The sequence below is a fragment of the Lithobates pipiens genome, unplaced genomic scaffold (genome assembly GCF_037356315.1).
Source record: "Lithobates pipiens isolate NorthernLeopardFrog02 unplaced genomic scaffold, aLitPip1_a1.2 Scaffold_16, whole genome shotgun sequence".
Lineage (NCBI taxonomy): Eukaryota > Metazoa > Chordata > Amphibia > Anura > Ranidae > Lithobates > Lithobates pipiens.
Window position 1 is genome coordinate 578,265,151 of NW_027507748.1, and position 17,500 is coordinate 578,282,650.

At 45.8% G+C, this 17,500-nt stretch overlaps 1 protein-coding gene across 1 annotated transcript in view; it reads left to right on the forward strand.

Moving 5' to 3' along the window:
* The window catches only part of LOC143983738 (gametocyte-specific factor 1-like), a 189,422-nt gene that overhangs the window by 35,669 nt on the left and 136,253 nt on the right, over positions 1–17,500 (forward strand). Inside the window, exons 2-3 of the mRNA XM_077483781.1 lie at positions 7,630–7,718; positions 16,349–16,487. Coding sequence (XP_077339907.1) covers positions 7,638–7,718; positions 16,349–16,487 — 220 coding nt within the window. The 5' untranslated portion in view covers positions 7,630–7,637. The remainder of the gene's footprint in view (positions 1–7,629; positions 7,719–16,348; positions 16,488–17,500) is intronic.

Genomic DNA, 17,500 nt, shown 5'->3' on the forward strand with positions numbered 1-17,500 from the left:
TTAGCAAAGACCCTAGAGAATATAGTGGCGGTCGTTGCAACTTTTTATCTCGCACGGTATTTGCCCAGCAATTTTTTGAATGCTTTTTTTGGAAAAAAAAGTTTTGTGCTTTAAAAAAAAGTTAGCCCAATGTTTTTGCATAATGTGAAAGATGAAGTTAAGCCGAGTAAATGGATACCTAACATGTCACCCTTCAAAATTGCACACACTCGTGGAATGGCACCAAACTTCGCTACTTAAATATCTCCATAGGTGACGCTTTAAATTTTTTTACCGGTTATATGTTTGAGTTAGAGGTGGTCTAGGGCCAAAATTATTGCTCTCGCTCTAACGTTCACAGCAATAACTCACGTGTGTGCTTTGAACACCGTTTTCATATGTGGGCGGGACTTGCGTATGTGTTCGCTTCTGCATGCGAGCACATGGGGACAGGGGCGCTTTAAAAAAAAAAAAATGTTAACTTTATTTTAGTTTGACACACTTTATTTATTTTTTTTCCCCCCAAAAAAATTTTTGGACCATTTTTATTCCTATTACAAGGAATGTAAACATCCCTTGTAATAGGAATATGGCATGACAGGTCCTCTTTACAGTGAGATATAAGGTCAATAAGGCCCCACATCTCTCCTCTAGATTGGGAAGCCTGAAATAAAAAAAAAAAACGTTTCTGTCTTCGATCATAGCGGTGAGTCAGTAGAAGCACCCGGAGGACGGCGGGAGGGGGGGGGGGATGTCCCCTCTCGCCTCCCGTAAGAATTATTAAGCAGCGGAACAGCCGCTATGATCATTCTTATTTTGTAGGGCAGGGGTGCCCAACCAGTGGCCCGCGACCTCCTGCTCTGGGATAGAATAGAAAGAATACTGTTATTAACCACTTCCCACCCGGCCAATGTATATATACGGCCGGGTGGGAGCCGCCTGCTCCTGATAGGACGTTCAGGAACGTCATTCAGGAGCAGCGGGATCGCGCGCGCCCGCGCAGCGGCGCGATCCCGATGTGCTCGTGTCACCCGGACACGGCACATCTCAGATCGGCAGGAGGGCTCTGTGATTGGCCCTCCTGATCACATGACGGCCGTGTCCAATCACGGCCGTCATGTGATGTAAACAAACAGCCGGTTGCTAGGCAATCGGCTCTCCTCTCCTCACACGGAAGTCACCGCTGAGAAGAGGAGAGCAGAACGCTGCAGCCGGCTGATGATCAGTGAGTATGGGCTGCTTTTCACAGCTTTTTACTCACTGATCATCAGTGTAGTGTAAACACACAACACACCACACAGTGAAAACACAGTCCCCACATATGTCCTCAAAACACACATGTCCCCAAAACATACATGTCCCCAAATAATAAAAACACATGTCCCTAATAATAAAAACATGTCCCCCACATATGTCCCACTAAAATCACATGTCCCAATGATTATCTGCACACATATGTACGTGATCACCTGCACACATATGTACATGATCATTTGCGTACATATGTCTGTGATCACACAAACCAATTATTATACACTTAACGGAATTTTTTTTACCAAAAACATGTAGCAGAATACATTTTGGCTTAAATTTATGACAAAAATTTGATTTTATTGGATTTCTTTTCAAATAGAAAAAAGAAAATATTGTTTTTTTCCCAAATTTCCGCTTTTTTTGCGCTTATATCGCAAAAAAAAAAAAACGGAGTCGTGAATAAATAACACCAAAATAAAGCTCTATTTGTGCGAACAAAATGATAACAATTTCATTTGGGTACAGTGTAGCATGACCGCGCAATTGTCACTGAAAGCGCTAGAGCGCTGAAAGCTGAAAATTGGGCTGGGAAGGAAGGGGGTGAAAGTGCCCTGTATTGAAGTGGTTAAATTATACAATCTGCTATGATCCGGTTGTTAACTGGTTAAAGGAGAAGTATGGGTTTGTTTGTTTTTGCAGATTTATACTTGGGTGACTGGAGCATCGGTCCCCGACACCTCTGCACTGAGAACCGAGACATCGAACACCGCCGATGGCTCGGTTCTCTCAGCTCCGTGAGACATGCGCCGTAGACAGCGGTGCCTGTCTTTCGGCAAATATCTCCTAAACCGTGTAGGTTCAGGAGATATTTCTTGGACCTACAGGTAAGCCTTAATCTAGGCTTACCCGTAGGTCAAAGTTGGTTGTAAGGGTTTACAACCACTTTAACCACTACAGCCCCGGACCAATAAACACCTTAAAGCGGTAGTAAACCCGCATGTTTTTTTTTTTTTTTTTTTAAACCTGCAAAGCAAAAGGCATAATGAGCTAGTATGCACCGCATACTAGCTCATTATGAAATACTTACCTTAGAACGAGGCCCCGACATCTCGCTCGATCCACGCCGAGGAAGCCGACATGCTCCCTCGGCGTCTCTTCCGGGTATCGCGGCTCCGGCGCTGTGAGTGGCCGGAGCCGCGATATCGTCACTCCCGCGCATGCGCGCGGGAGATTTAAATCCGGCCGGACGAGCGCTGCCGGATTTTCGCGGAGAGAACCCCCTTGTGCGCATGCGCCGCTGCAGTCAGCGGCGCATACCGAGGGGAATATCTCCTAAACCGTACAGGTTTAGGAGATATTTTTTTTACCTACAGGTAAGCCTTATTATAGGCTTTCCTGTAGGTAAAAGTTAAAAAAGTGGGTTTACTTCCACTTTAAGGACCAGAGGTCTTTTTCCAATTTCGCACTGCGCTGTTTTAACTGGTAATTGCGCGGTCATGCAATATTGCACCCAAACGAAATTTGCGTCCTTTTCTTCCCACAAATAAAGCTTTCGTTTGATGGTATTTGATTGCCTCTGCGATTTTTTTTTTTTTTTTTTTTTTTTTTTTTTTGTATTTTTTGCGATATAAATGGAAAAAGAGTGAAAATTTTGAAAAAAAAAAAAAGATTTTCTTCTTTTTGTTATAAGAAAAATCGAATAAACTAAATTTTAGTCATACATTGAGGGCAAAATTTATTCAGCCACATGTCTTTAGTTAAAAAAAAAAAATGTCAATAAGCGTATATTTTTTGGTTTGCGCAAAAGTTATAGCGTCTACAAACTAGAGTACATTTTCTGGAATTTACACAGCTTTTAATTTATGACTGCCTATCTCATTTCTTGAGGTGCTAAAATGGCAGGGCAGTACAACCCCCCCCCCCCAAATGACCCAATTTTGGAAAGTAGACACCCCAAGGAAATTGCTGATGGGTATGTTGAGCCCATTGAATATTTTTTATTTTTTGTCCTAAGGGATTGAATAATGACAAAAAAAAAAAAGAAAATTTTTACAAAAAGTTGTCACTAAATGATATATTGCTCACACATGCCATGGTTATATGTGGAATTGCACCCCAAAATATGTTCCGCTACTTCTCCCGAGTATGGGGATACCACATGTGTGGGACTTTTTGGGAGTCTATTCGCGCACGGCACCCCGAAAACCAATCACCACCTTCAGGATTTCTAAGGGTGCAAATTTTTGATTTCACTCCTCACTACCTATCATAGTTTCGAAGGCCATAAAATACCAAAATAGCACAAAACCCCCCAAAATGACCCCATTTTGGAAAGTAGACACCCTAAGCTATTTACTGAGAGGCATGTTGAGTCCATGGAATATTTTTATATTTTGCCACAAGTTGCGGGAATATTACAAACTTTTTTTTTTTTTTTGCACAAAGTTGTCACTAAATGATATATTGCTCACACATGCTATGGGCATATGTGAAATGACACCCCAAAATACATTCTGCTACTTCTCCTGAGTACAGGGATACCACATGTGTGGGACTTTTTGGGAGCCTAGCCACGTACGGGCCCCCGAAATCCAAGCACCGCTTTCAGGATTTCTAAGGGCATACATTTTTTATTTTACTCCTCACTACCTATCACAGTTTTGAAGGCCATAAAATGCCAAGATGGCACAAACCCCCCCAAATGACCCCATTTTGGAAAGTAGACACCCCAAGCTATTTGCTGAGAGCCATGTTGAGACCATTGAATATTTTTTTTTTTTTTTGTCCCAAGGGATTGAATAATGACAAAAAGTTGTCACTAAATGATATATTGCTCACACATGCCATGGTTATATGTGGAATTGCACCCCAAAATATATTCCGCTACTTCTCCCGAGTACGGGGATACCACATGTGGGGGACTTTTTGGGAGCCTAGCCACGTACGGGACCCCGAAAACCAAGCACTGCCTTCCGGATTTAAATATAAAATGCTACCAAAAAAACTGTTAGCGATCGCAGGGATCAGGCCTGACTCTGCGATCGCTGCAGTTATGTGTTTAGTGTTTTGTAAGTGACAGTGATCGATCGATACTGCACTTGGGTGGGCTGGGCAGAGGGGCAAAACGCAGGTGCTAGCAGGTATCTGGGCTGATCCCGCTAACAATGCGTTTTTTTGGAACCCTGAACTGCTGGGGACGCTAGTATAGATCTGATCAGATATTGATCTGTTCAGATTCTATACCACTACAGGAGGTTTATGCTTTGCGTGTGGGTGTTAGCGGTACTGGCACTAACCTAGCGCTGCCTGGGGCGGCGCAGACCCTGACCCTAAAACCTAATTGATATCACCCGCCGGGTGATCAGGGGGTTAAACCTTTATTGGGTAATAAATGGTGGGTGCCCTGATGCTAAAAGAAGCAAACTAACCAGAGTCACCCGTAACACTTATACGGTGATCACTGGTGAAAGGGTTAACTAGGGGCAATCAGGGGGTTCACATTTTTATTAGGTAGTATATGGGGGTCCCTGGCGCTATATAAAAACCTGTACGGGAACCTAAATAACTAACTGGCTAACCAGCGTCACCAGTGACACTTATACTGTGATCGCTGGTGAAAGGGTTAACTAGGGGCAATCAGGGGGTTAAAACCATTATTGGGTAGTATATGGGGGTACCTAACGCTATAAAAACCTGGCGGTGAACCTAAAAAAATAACTAGCTGCCTAACGACACTAGTGACACTAATGCAGCGATCAGAAAAATGATCGCTTAGTGACACTGGCAAAAGGGGGTGAAAGGGTTAACTCTAGGGGCAATCAGGGGGTTAAATCTTTATTGGGGGGTGATAGGGGCTACCCTGGACCTAACACTAACTGCCCTGACAGTTTTAACTGTTACAACTGACACTGAATGCAGTGATCAGTAAAGAAATGATCAACGCAATCAGTGACACTGTGACTGGGGGGGGGGGGCGGGGGGGGGGGGTTTGTGTACCTATGTGTCAGTGTAGTGTTTTGGTGCACTTACTTTTAGTCTTCTCCTCGTAGTCCGGTCAAAAAGACCGCCCCGAGGAGAATGACATCACTTCCTCCTTCCTGTGTAAACAATACACAGTGGGAGGAAGCTTGTCATTGGCCAGGAGCGATCCAGAGGGGGTGGCCAGAAACCAACGGCCATCCCCTCATCACCGATCGCTCCTGGAGCGAACCGGACCGCCGTATCCAGCGGGAGGGGGTCCGATAGGACCCCCCACCCGCTGGAAGGCAGGCACGTACATCTACGTGCTTGTGCCTGCCTGTGCCATTGTGATGACGTACAATGGCAATACGGCGGTCCTTAAGTGGTTAAGGAACAAATCTATGCCTTGATTTTTTTTTTGATTTTTTTTCAAAGACCTATTGTATCTCATTCCTTGGTGTAAAGCTTTTGTGCAGGATGATGCGCGTATTGTTCTGTAGGACCTTATTTTGCTTTTATTGGTTTTGCAGTCTTCTCCCTTTTGACCTCCCCTAGAGGTTCCTTTATCGCTCCTTATGCAAAAGTTTGTCTTTTTAGTTGACATTACGTTTGATTACAGGGTATCAGAGTTGGCTGCCCTTTCGTGCAAAGTACCTTTCTTAGGTTTAGGGCTGAAACAAAAAATCAATTATGAAATTAAGATTACTATTTTCATAATCGATTAATCTGCCAGTAACATAATGGGGTTAAACTAAAATGGGCCCTTTATAGTACAAAAAGAGCGAATTGCTACTGTAAATATTTCACTGTTCTACAGTAAAAAAATGAACCCCTTACAGTAGTGAATATCTGCTTTTTTTTCTACTCTAAATGGCTCATTTTAGTTTTTTTTTAACCCCATTATGTTACTAAACGTCTAAGACCTGGTTCACATCTATGCGTTTTATGATGCATTTTGCAGAAATGCACTAGTTCATTTACATGGTTTCCTATGGGACACGTTCACATCTGAAAGGGTCAGGGACTTTTAACGCAAAATGGTGCTTTATTGGTTCAGTATACTTCAATGGCGAAGCCGCAGAAAAGCATGTAATTCGTTTTTGCAGCAATTTTGAGTTTTTTTAATCTGCCCCAAAAAATACAAAAATGCAAATTGCAGTAAAATCATGTGCGCAAAAATCAAAAACACACAGCAAAAAGCACTGCAGAAACAGATCAAAAGCAAACTGCATAGGTGTGCATAGGTGTGATGAGAATATTCAGACAAAAAATCTTTGTACATTCGCTGAATGAAAGAATTTTGTTTGAAATTTTCACTTGTTTTTAACATTCTGTTTTTAAAATTTTCCTGTCACTCTGGTTGAAAATGAACGTCAATTTGACCCACTTTTTTTTTTTTTTTTTTTTAAGGTTATTAACCGATTAATCGATTTAATCAAAACAATAAATCGGCCAACTAATCGATTATGAAAATAATCGTTAGTTGCAGCCCTACTTGGGTTCTTTACCAGGGGTTGGTGGTGTTGAAACCTTGATCCTTTTTGCTTGCCAAAGATGGTTTTTCATTCCACCTTAATCAGGCCATTGTGTTGCTATGTTTTTGTCCTAATCCTTGAAATAAGGTGCTTCACTCTTCAAATGTTTGATTTTATCTGAAGTCTACTGCTTTGTTTCTACAGTCGATTCCCCGTTTGTTCTGCCTGAGGGCCCTCATGTCTGCTACCTAGACTTTTCTTGATGCTTTTACCAAGTTTGACCAGGTTGATGTTGATGCCTCTCCAGGCACCAGTTTCTGGGAGACGATTTTGCAGGAGACATAGTGGAGTTCCCCCTGGTTTTGTTTAGGGTTTTTGCGCATGTTGCTGTGTGGACCACCCCTCAAGTTCATTGCTTTGAGACATCCCAAGTAGTCATGAATGTTAACTGCTCCGTATTCCACTCTTGCTTCTGTTACTCATTGCTTGCTTCAAAACAAACGAGGTTGAGTTGGTGTTTGGGTGTGAATATACCTGTCTGGATTTCTGCCATAGACCAGTGTCCATTTAGCTTAGGCCCCATGTACCCTACTGCTGCTAAACAGACGTTCAGAGGCAGTTGGACACTTTTTTCAACTGCCCCTGAACTCATTTAATGTTATCTTATGTGTACATGTGTACATGTACACATGTTTACAGTCGTTTTTAGGCAGTGTGTTTTTATAGGCCTTTTCTTGATGGCAAAAAAGAGTTCAAACATTTAGCCGCTTTTCATTTTTGGCCATTTAAAAAAAAAAATACATCCATGAAGCCTTAAGGTAAGTCATGAATATGTCATCTTCTGTGATGTAATCTAATGAGATTTTACAGGTAAATCCAAGAATTTTAACATTTACTTCCTTGGCAAAAAGTTTGCCATCATTTACTTTTTAATATAATAAATTACTTGTTTGCTTGACAGGTGGAGTCATGGATTACGTCATCTGTCCATTTAATACGGAACACAAGGTCCGTGGAACAGAGCTGCGAATGCACTTGATGACATGTCAGGTATGTGTATCCATCTGTTTTATGTTAAAACATGCAACTTTAAAGAAAACTCATTTTCTCTTCTATTCACTGACTGACACAGCTCCTCTTTAGCCATTGGGTTGTTACGCCACCTTTAGGAGAGGACTAGGCATAACGTTAACATGTAATGAAAAAACTCAGAACTTCTAGTTCCGCCCAAGGGGTGGTCCCTTCAGCCAGCCAGCCATTCAGCTTCAGTTTTATTTTGCCTAGTGAAGGAGAAGGACCTAGGAACCCTACGGGTCCATTGGTCCATTTTTTTTTTTTCCTGCAGAAGCTTTGCTTTTTGCGCAAGACTACAGATCCTGTGATATGCTATCAACAGCCGGCTGGGTGACAGGCTGGATATCCTTATCCTTGTAGTCTCCCCAGCCTGGCCTGCAAGCGTGCAGAGCAGAGCTGACCGGGCTACTGATGTCTACGTCTGTGCCGGGCCAACAGCCACCCTGTACTGATCGGCGAGTGGGCCTGTGATGGAATGTCTCCCAGCTCTGCAGGACTGGTAAGTACGGCTCTCCTTGCCTCGGCGGGGCTAAGCAGCTGGCCATTCCCTGGGAGGTCGATTTGGGGGTCTCTTTTCTCCCCCCCCCCCCCCCCCGTGGGGGATGCTGCATGAGGCTGCTGAGCAGTGTGTGTCCAGATGCAGAGGCTTTCCAGGGGGGGTCTGCGCTGGCTGGCTGTGCCTTGATGTTTGTGATTTCCTCCCTGGGGGGTATCTGGTGGCTGTGCCTGTCGATCGCTGCAGCGCTCTTCACTGCCATTTCTCTGCCACTGTCCCTCATGGTATAGCGTGTTCGGCGGCCATCTTAGGTGAGGGCAAGGAGCAGCATGCTTTCCTGTAGCTCGGTGGCCATTTACCCTGGATTTATGTCCTTTATACTGGATGCTCAGTGGCCATTTTCTTGGAGCCTGAACACATTGTGGATCAGTTCAGCGCCTTAGGCAGCAGCTCTAGACAGCGCTGACAATGGATGCAGGCACTACTAGCTGGACAGTGCAGAACCAGTCAGGGTGGTGAGTCCTTTGGGAAGAGCCTCTCAGCCAGCAGCAGTTAAGAGGGTGGGACCATCACTGTCCTAAGTCCCCATCAGGTGGCAGACAGGGTAGGGTCAGCATGGCTTCAGAAACTGGTGTTTCTTCCCCTGAAATCCAGGCAATTGCAACCGGTTCTCCTGCAGTGCATCTGATTTGTCGGCGGTCCTCAGTTTGTTTGTTACCAAGATGTAGGCGGTGCATGGGCACAAAGTTGGTAAAAACCGGCCCCTGCTGACCCCCCCCCCCATCCTCCAGGGAGAGCTCTGACGCAGACTTGGGCCATGCTGAGGCTGGTGGCCCCTGTTCTGTCGTTTCACATGACGCTAACCAGAACCGTTCGGACAGTGAGGAGGAGTCCTCCGGGTCCGTGCGCGAAAAAGCGCTTGTTGGGGCACTTATCTCAGCTGTGCGTGATACCCTGAAGATTCAGGAGCCAGAAGAACCCATTTTGGGTCCCGTAAGCCAGCCTGTTCACCTAAGGTGTTCCCGTATCTGACTTATTTTGATAAGTTCATTTACAAGCAATGGGGTCGCCCGCAATGGACCTTTTCAGTCCCCAAATACATGGCGGTGCGTTACCCCTTTGAGGAGAGCCTTCTCAAAAAATGGTCGGCTCCTCCAGTCGTGGACCCCCCAGTATCCAGGTTAAACAATGTAACCACAATCCCGTTAGAGGGGACTCCTGCATTTAAGAACCCCACAGACAGGATGGCCGAGGCAGTGGCTCGTTCTTTGTTTACTGTTGTGGGGTCAACCATGCGACCAGTATTGGCATCCGCACTTGTGTCACAGACACTAACCGAGTGGACAAAACTGTTGCACTGCGAATTGGGAGAACAGGCTTCTCCTGTTTGCGAGGAACTAGCAGACCAACTAGTTCAAGGCCTTAAGTATGTTTGACGCGGCCCTGGATACCCTCCCTCTGTTATCCAGGGCTTCAGTGTCAGCAGTGGTGCTGAGGCGCCTGATTTGGATAAAATGCTGGTCTGCCGACCAGGCATCCAAAAAAGCCCTGATGGATCTTCCCTTCCTTGGCAGCCGACTTTGGAGCCTCTTTGGATGACATTAAAAATGCCACAGGTGGTAAGAGTACTCTACTCCCACAGGCCAGGAAGGCTAAGGAGCCACGCAGTAGACAAGGGCCGTGTTTCTCCATTCACAACAGGCTTTTTCGTCCGCCCGGGGCTTTGACCAAGCGTCCCCAGGCCGACAGGATGACTTCCGAAGGACCAAAGCGTCCCTGGAACCGCAAGCCTGCGAGCAAAAGTGCTAACGCATGAAGGTTTGCCCCCACCTGCAACACGGGTGGGGGGTCGCCTTCGGGAGTTTGCAGCCCGGTGGACCTCTTGGCTGTCCAACCAATGGGTCTGCGATCTGATTTCCTCCGGCTACAAGATCATTCCTCTCCTGGCTGCCAAACAGATTCTTCCCCTCCAGCATATCCGTATTCCTGGCTCGCCGGGAGGCCCTTTTGGGGGCAGTAAGGGACCTGCTGAGTCGTGGGGTGATAGTACCTGTTCCGGAATCGGAACGTTTCCAGGGGTTCTACGGAAACCTGTTTGTAGTCCCCAAGAAGGAAGCGGTATGTCCAATCTTGGCTCTAAAAGCCCTCCGTTACTTTGTGAAAGTACAGAGGTTCAGAATGGAATCAGTTCGCTTAGTAGTCTCTGCCCCCCATCAAGGAGACTCCCTGACGTCCTTAGATATCGAGGATGCATACCTGAACATACCCATATGCCTCCGGCATCAGAAGTTTCTGCAGTTTGCAGTCAGGGAAGCCCACTACCAGTTTGTGGCTCTCCCCTTTGGTTTGGCATCAGCCCCCAGAGTCTTTACCGAAGGTATTGGCTCCTGTTTTGGTGGTGTTGCCGCAACGTGGGATCGCGATCGTGGGATACCTAAATTATCTCCTCCTGAGAGCATTTTCCACCTCAGAGTTAGAGGATGTGGCGTTTACCATGCAGACCCTGCAGGAATTTGGGTGGCTGTTGAACCTAAAAAAAGTATTTGATCGTACTGACTCAGCGTTTGGAGTACCTAGGCTTACTGCTGGACTCCATGGAAGCAGGACTTTCTCCCTTCAGACAAGCTGCAGACTCTCAGAGCCATGGAAAACTGCTGATGAACCGCAGGTGGTCATCGCTACGCTTCTGCATGCGAGTCCTGGGGCTCATGGTTGGCTCCTTCGAGGCAGAACCATATGCCCAGTTTCACACCAGAGTCCTGCAGAAGGAGATTTTGTCAAAATGGGACAAATCTCCCTTGTCCCTGGATCGGCAGATTCAGGTGAGCCGGTTGGTCAGGGATTCTCTGCTCTGGTGGCTGAGGTCCCTGGCACTTCGGTCCCGGAAGTCGTTCCTACCTCTGAAATTGACAGTGATCACAACGGAAGCCAGCCTATCAGGCTGCGGTGGAGTAATGGGAGTTCAGTCGACCCAGGGCCTCTGGTCAGTGGAGGAATCCAAGTTGCCAATCATTCTGCTCGAGCTGAGAGCGATCAGGCTATGCCACTCCACATGGTTGATAAGACTGCGAGGGCGTCCGATCAGGATCCAGTCAGACAATGCCACGGCTGTGGCATACGTCAATTGCCAAGGAGGAACAAGAAGCTCGGCCGCTGCACGGGTGGTCGCTCACGTACTTCGGTGGGAAGAGCGACATGTACCGGCCCTGTTGGCCATTTACATCCCGGGAATGGAGAACTGGCAGGTGGACTATCTAAGTCGCCAGATGCTGGACCCACTAGAATAGGCGTTGCATCCTGAGGTGTTCAAAGCTACTGTGCCTGCGGTGGAGCACACCAGACGTGGATATTCTGGCCTCCGCTGAAGCTGTTACTACGTCAGCTCCGCAGATTGGAGGCCGAGGGGATTCCAGTAATTCTGATTGGCCCCCTGCGTCCCTGGTATGCAGACCTAGTGCGCCTGGTGGCAGACTCCCCTTGGCGACTGCCGTTATGAGAGAACCTGTCTCGAGGTCCAATTTTTCATCCTGCTTTACCATCGCTGGTTTTTAACGGCATGGCTATTGGGAGCCAGGTGTTGAGGAACCTGGGTCTTTCGGATTCTGTGATTCCCAACTATGCTGAGAGCACGGAAATCTTCTCAGAAGATATATCATCATGGAAGGCCTAAATCTCCTTGTGTGAGGAGAAAGGATGGCTTCCGTGCTCCTTTTCTATATCCAGGGTCCTTCTGTTTCTTCAGCAAGGAGTAGACCAGAAAATTGGCTTTGAGCACCATTTTAAGGACAAATATCTGCTTTGGCTGTCATTTTTTTTTTTTCAGCGACCCCTGGCATCTCACTCTCTAGTGAGCACTTTTTGTTTAAGGGGTCTGGCATGTAGTTCCTACGGTGCGTTCACCGTTACCCCCGTGGGATCTGAATCTGGTGTTATTGGCGCTTCAAAAACCACCATTTGAGAATATCAGAGAGATTCCCCTGTTGACTTTCTCAGAAAGTGGTCTTTCTAGTGGCCATTACGTCGGCCAGGATGGTTTTTGAACTGGCGGCCTTGTCCTGCAAGTCGCCCTATCTGGTTATCCACAAGGATAAGGAGATGTTGCGTCCACAACCTTCTTTTTTGACGAAGGTGGTTTGAGCGTTTCACATCAGTGAAGACATTGTGTTACCATCTTTGTGTCCGAAGCCGACACATCCTAAGGAGGTGGCCCTCCATTCCCTGGACATGGTTTGGGCTCTGAGGGTGTATCTGTCTGCCACGGCTCCCTTTTCGGAAGTCAGACTCCTTGTTTGTTTCGGTGGCTGGTCCGAAAAAAGGTCTGGTCGGCCACCATTTCCAGGTGGATCAGACAGATTTTAGTACAGGCCTATGCCTTGAAGGGGCAGGTGCCCCTGCTTTCCGGTCATGGCCCACTCCACAAGAGCAATCAGAACGTCTTGGGCCTTCTGAAATCAAGCGTCTGTCGCTGAAGTGTGTAAAGCGCGACTTGGTCGTCTGTTCACACTTCTACAGGTAGATGTCAGTGTATCGGCTGATGCCTGTTTTTGGCCGCAAAGTTTTGCAGGCGGCTGTATAGTTGCAATTACATGTACAATTTTATTTTATTTTTTGGGTAAAAACACAGTACTTTTATTGCACTGTTGCATTTGTTACTGCAGTTCTGGTGCGGTTTGAGGGTAATGTCTGTTAAAGGAGCACCCTGGTGTGTGTTTTTTTTTTTTTTTTTTTTTGTTTTTTTTTTGTTTGTGGGTACAAAAATTTGGTTATCCTCCCACAAAAAACGACAGTGTGTGGAAGTTTATACTAGTTCCCACTTGCCATGGTGGATGACGTTTTATGCTGTTTTCCCACACCCCGTTTTGGCACTGCTTGGGGATGTCCAAATGGCTAAAGAGGAGCTGTGCCAGTCGGTGAATAGAAGAGAAAATAGGATTTTTTTGTACTCGCCATAAAATCCTTTTCTCTGCAATTCACTGACTGACACAGCACCCGCCCCTCCTATTTGTATTTGTTATACTGCTTATTGACGTACTGAAGCTGCATGGCAGGCTGAGGGGTTGTTACCTAAGGGACCACCCCTTGGGCGGAACTAGAAGTTCTGAGTTTTTTCATTACGTTTTAACATGTTATGCCTAGTCCTCTCCTAAAGGTGGCGTAACAACCCAATGGCTAAAGAGGAGCTGTGTCAGTCGGTCACTGACTGACACAGCTCCAGTAATCTTGACCGTAGGGTTATTACGCCACCTTCAGGAGAGGACTAGGCAGAACATGTAATACATGTGAAAATTCAGAACTTTACAGTTCCGCCCAGGGGATGGTCCCTCTGGTAATAACCCTTTAGCCTGTTTCCTGCAGCTCTGTTTTTTTTTTTTTTCTGCCTAGTGAAAGAGATGGACCTAGGCTCCCTGCGGAACCATTGGTCCTGGGATTTTTTTGCTGAATGTTTTGCCTTTTGCACAAGATGAAAGATCCTGTGATCTGCTATCAACAGCCTATCCACAACCTTTCTCCCCAGAGCCTCAATCTAGGGAAGAGAAGGCACTACATTATCTTGATGTAGTAACAGCAATCAGAGTATTTAAAGGCGACTGCTTGGGTTCGCAAAAAACATGTTTTGTTTGTACTGCCAGAGGGTCCAATATGTGGACAGGCAGCGTCAAAATCCCACTATTTTCCAAATGGATTCATTAAGTGAATATTCAAGCTTTGGCTTAACCACTTTCAGACCAGACCATTTTGCTGGTAAATGACCAGAGGTCTTTTTACACTTTGGCACTGCGCTGCTTTAACTGGTAATTGCGCGGTCATGCAATGTTGTACCCAAACGAAATTTGCGTCCTTTTCTTCCCACAAATAGAGCTTTCTTTTAAAGGTATTTGACTGACTCTGCGATTTTTATTTTTTGCGATATAAACGTAAATAGACCGCAAATTTTGAAAAAAAATGATATTTTCTACTTTTTGTTATTAGAAAAATCCAATAAACTCAATTTTAGTCATACATTTAGGCCAAAATGTATTCAGCCACATGTCTTTGGTAAAAATAAAAGTCAATAACTGTATATTTATTGGTTTGCGCAAAAGTTGTCACATCTACAAACTAAGGTACGTTTTCTGGAATTTACGCAGCTTTTAGTTTACGACTGCCTATCTCATTTCTTGAGGTGCTAAAATGGCAGGGCAGTACAAAACCCCCCCAAATGACCCCATTTTGGAAAGTAGACCCCCTAAGGAAATTGATAAGTGGCATGTTGAGCCCATTGAATATTTAATTTTTTTGCCTCAAGCGATTAAATAATGACAAAAAAATTTTTTTTTTTTTTTTTTTTTTTTTTTACACAAAGTTGTCATTAAATGATATATTGCTCACACATGCTATGGGCATATGTGAAATGACACCCCAAAATTAATTCTGCTGCTTCTCCTGAGTACGGGGATACCACATATGTGGTACTTTTTGGGAGCCTAGCCGCGTACGGGGCCCAGAAAACCAAGCACCGCCTTCAGGCTTTCTAAGGGCGTTACAGTTTTGAAGGCCATAAAATGCCAAGATGGCACAAACCCCCCCCCAAATGACCCAATTTTGGAAAGTAGACACCCCTAAATTTACGGGTACACTAGTGAGACTAGGTAATAAATGGCGGGTGCCCTGAAACTATAAAAAAATAACTAACCAACCAGCGTCACCTGTAACAGTTTTATATGGTGATCACTGGTGATGGGGTTAACTAGGGGGCAATCAGGGGGCTTTATGCGGTAGTATATGGGGGTCCCTGGCGCTATAAAAAGCTGCGGCGAACCTAAATACCTGCCTAACTAGCGTCACCTGTGACACTAATACAGCGATCAGAAAAACGATCGCTTATTAGGCTGGGTTCACACTGGAGCGATGCGGGAACGCCACGAATCCGCGGCGGGTTCCCGCATCGCATGCCTCCCGGCGGCAGTTCACACTGCCCTATGCGAACTGCTGGGAGTGTCAGTGAAATGTTAATGACACCCCCAGATCAGTTCGCATATCGCAGTGCGATCTGCAAACTCAGATCGCATGGTGTGAACACCCATGCGATCCGATTCTGCTGCGGACCAAAAAAAGGGTCCCGTGCGAATTTGCGGCGGGTGCGGCGAATGGCTGAACTCGATTCGCAGAGATCGGATGTGATTTGCACTGCAGTGCGGTGCGAATCACATCCGTTCTCATAAACCGCTGCAATGTGAACCCAGCCTTAGTGACACTGGCGACGGGGGGTGATCACGGGGTTAATCCTTTATTGGGGGAGGTTAGGGGGGTACATTAGAACTAAAGGGGGCTAACCCTAACTGCCCTAACAGTTATTACAGTCACAAATGACACCAATGCAAAAAAAAAAAAAAAAATGCATTGGTGTCACTGTGACTGGGGGGGGGGGGGGGTGATCGGGGGTAAAGGGGGGGTGTGAGTGTGCCTGGCATGTTCTACTGTGAAGTGTCGTGTTGGTGCAACTCACCAATCCTCTCTCCTCGGTGCCGGAACGAAAAATACCGACACGAGGAGAGATTACATCACTTCCTCTGCCTGTGTTTACATTACAGGAGAGGAAGTGATGTCACGAAGGATTTCCATTCGTCAGGAGCGATCGCGAGGGGGTGGCCATGAATGAATGTATTCAAATGTGGCGGGCTGGGGACACTACATGCTGATTGGCTGATGATGTGTGGGAGGAGGAGTGGAGGAGTGCAGAGACTCGGGCTGCCTGTCACTAAACCAGCCCACTGAACCATCGGCCCAGTCCGAACGCAAAAGCCGAATGAACCAGCCTGAACGCAAGAGCCGCAGGAAACCGATCAAAGAGCCGCATGCGGCTCGAGAGCCGTGGGTTGGCCACCCCTGCTCTATAGGTATGGTACTGCGTCTTTCTCCATAGGCATAAGAATGCCCAGGACTGCTGACAGAACCACCATGTATGAAATATGCAAATAACACTGATATGAAATTGGCTCATTTCAGAGGTGTACAATTATATTGTAACACATTTCTGTTTGTGAATAAACCAATACTTTAACTTGAGAAGGCCGATTTAAATTTTTTCTTAGCAATGCATACTTACCTTGGATTTATTGGTTTCTTTTAGAGCAAACGAGAAAAGGAACAGGACCGGGTAGTGGGTCAACAAGCATCAAAGAAGAAAACAAAATGGATAGCAATGTCTCTTAAACAAGAAAAAGAAGAGGAGGAGAGGAGGTTGGAGCAAGAAGAGATGCATGTTTATGGTATTAATTTGTTGTTTTTCTCATTTTGCTGGTGTTAGAAATGTAAATAGGAATTGCCTGTTTATTGGTACTGTACAGGCAGTCACCTGGTTACAAACAAGTTGGGGTCTGTAGGTTTAAGTTAAATTAGTATGCAAGTTGGAACAGGTACATTTTTTTTAAAGGACCACTCCAGCCCAGTTTATTTTTTGAAGTTTTTGGATAGCAAAAACTTTTTTGCAAATCATTAAAAAGCAATCAGATTTCAATAATCTAAGCAGTGCTCCAGTCAACATATCAAATGTACATAGTATATATACATTCCCATATACTCAAAGTAGTGCTGCTAAAGGTTTCTCCTACTACAACAGATGTACTGAAAATGGACCAAGTCCTCGAGAGAGCTAAATAGGGTGAGTTTCGTGGGTATAGTAGATAAGTGCACTTCACACCAAAATCCTCCACACAGTGCTCCACACGTCCCCTAAGGGGTTAATCTCACCAGAAAGACGAGTTTAGCAAGCCTTATTCCACCACTCAGGTCAGCACCTCCACCTCTGGTTCAGATTTTGTTCATCCAAAATAGCAGCAGTACATAAAAAGGAAGTAAACAGACTCCACATCGAGTAGATCCGTTTGTTTCGTTTTATTTGAGTAAAAAAGTTTTATCTTAATCAGTGTAGTAAACACAAAACGCTGCCAGTTTTTCTTTAACCACTTAACAACCGGCCCATAGCCGATTAATGGCTACAGGGCGGTTGTTTAACTCTGAGAGGCCGTTAATTAACGTCCTCCCAGAATTCCGCTCTCGCGCACCCCCTGGGGCGCTCACTTGTAAACAAACCGGTGTCATGACAGGTTCCTCCCTCCCCTCTCTGTACCGATCGGTACAGTGGAGGTGGAAGAGATCGGTGTCAGCAGCGCTGTGGGCTCCATCTGCAGTGCCCACATTGCTGCTCACCAAAATGTAACCCCTCAATTCCCTGCCAATACTCTGCCATACCCTGCCATTTTTTTTATTTTTATTTTTCAGG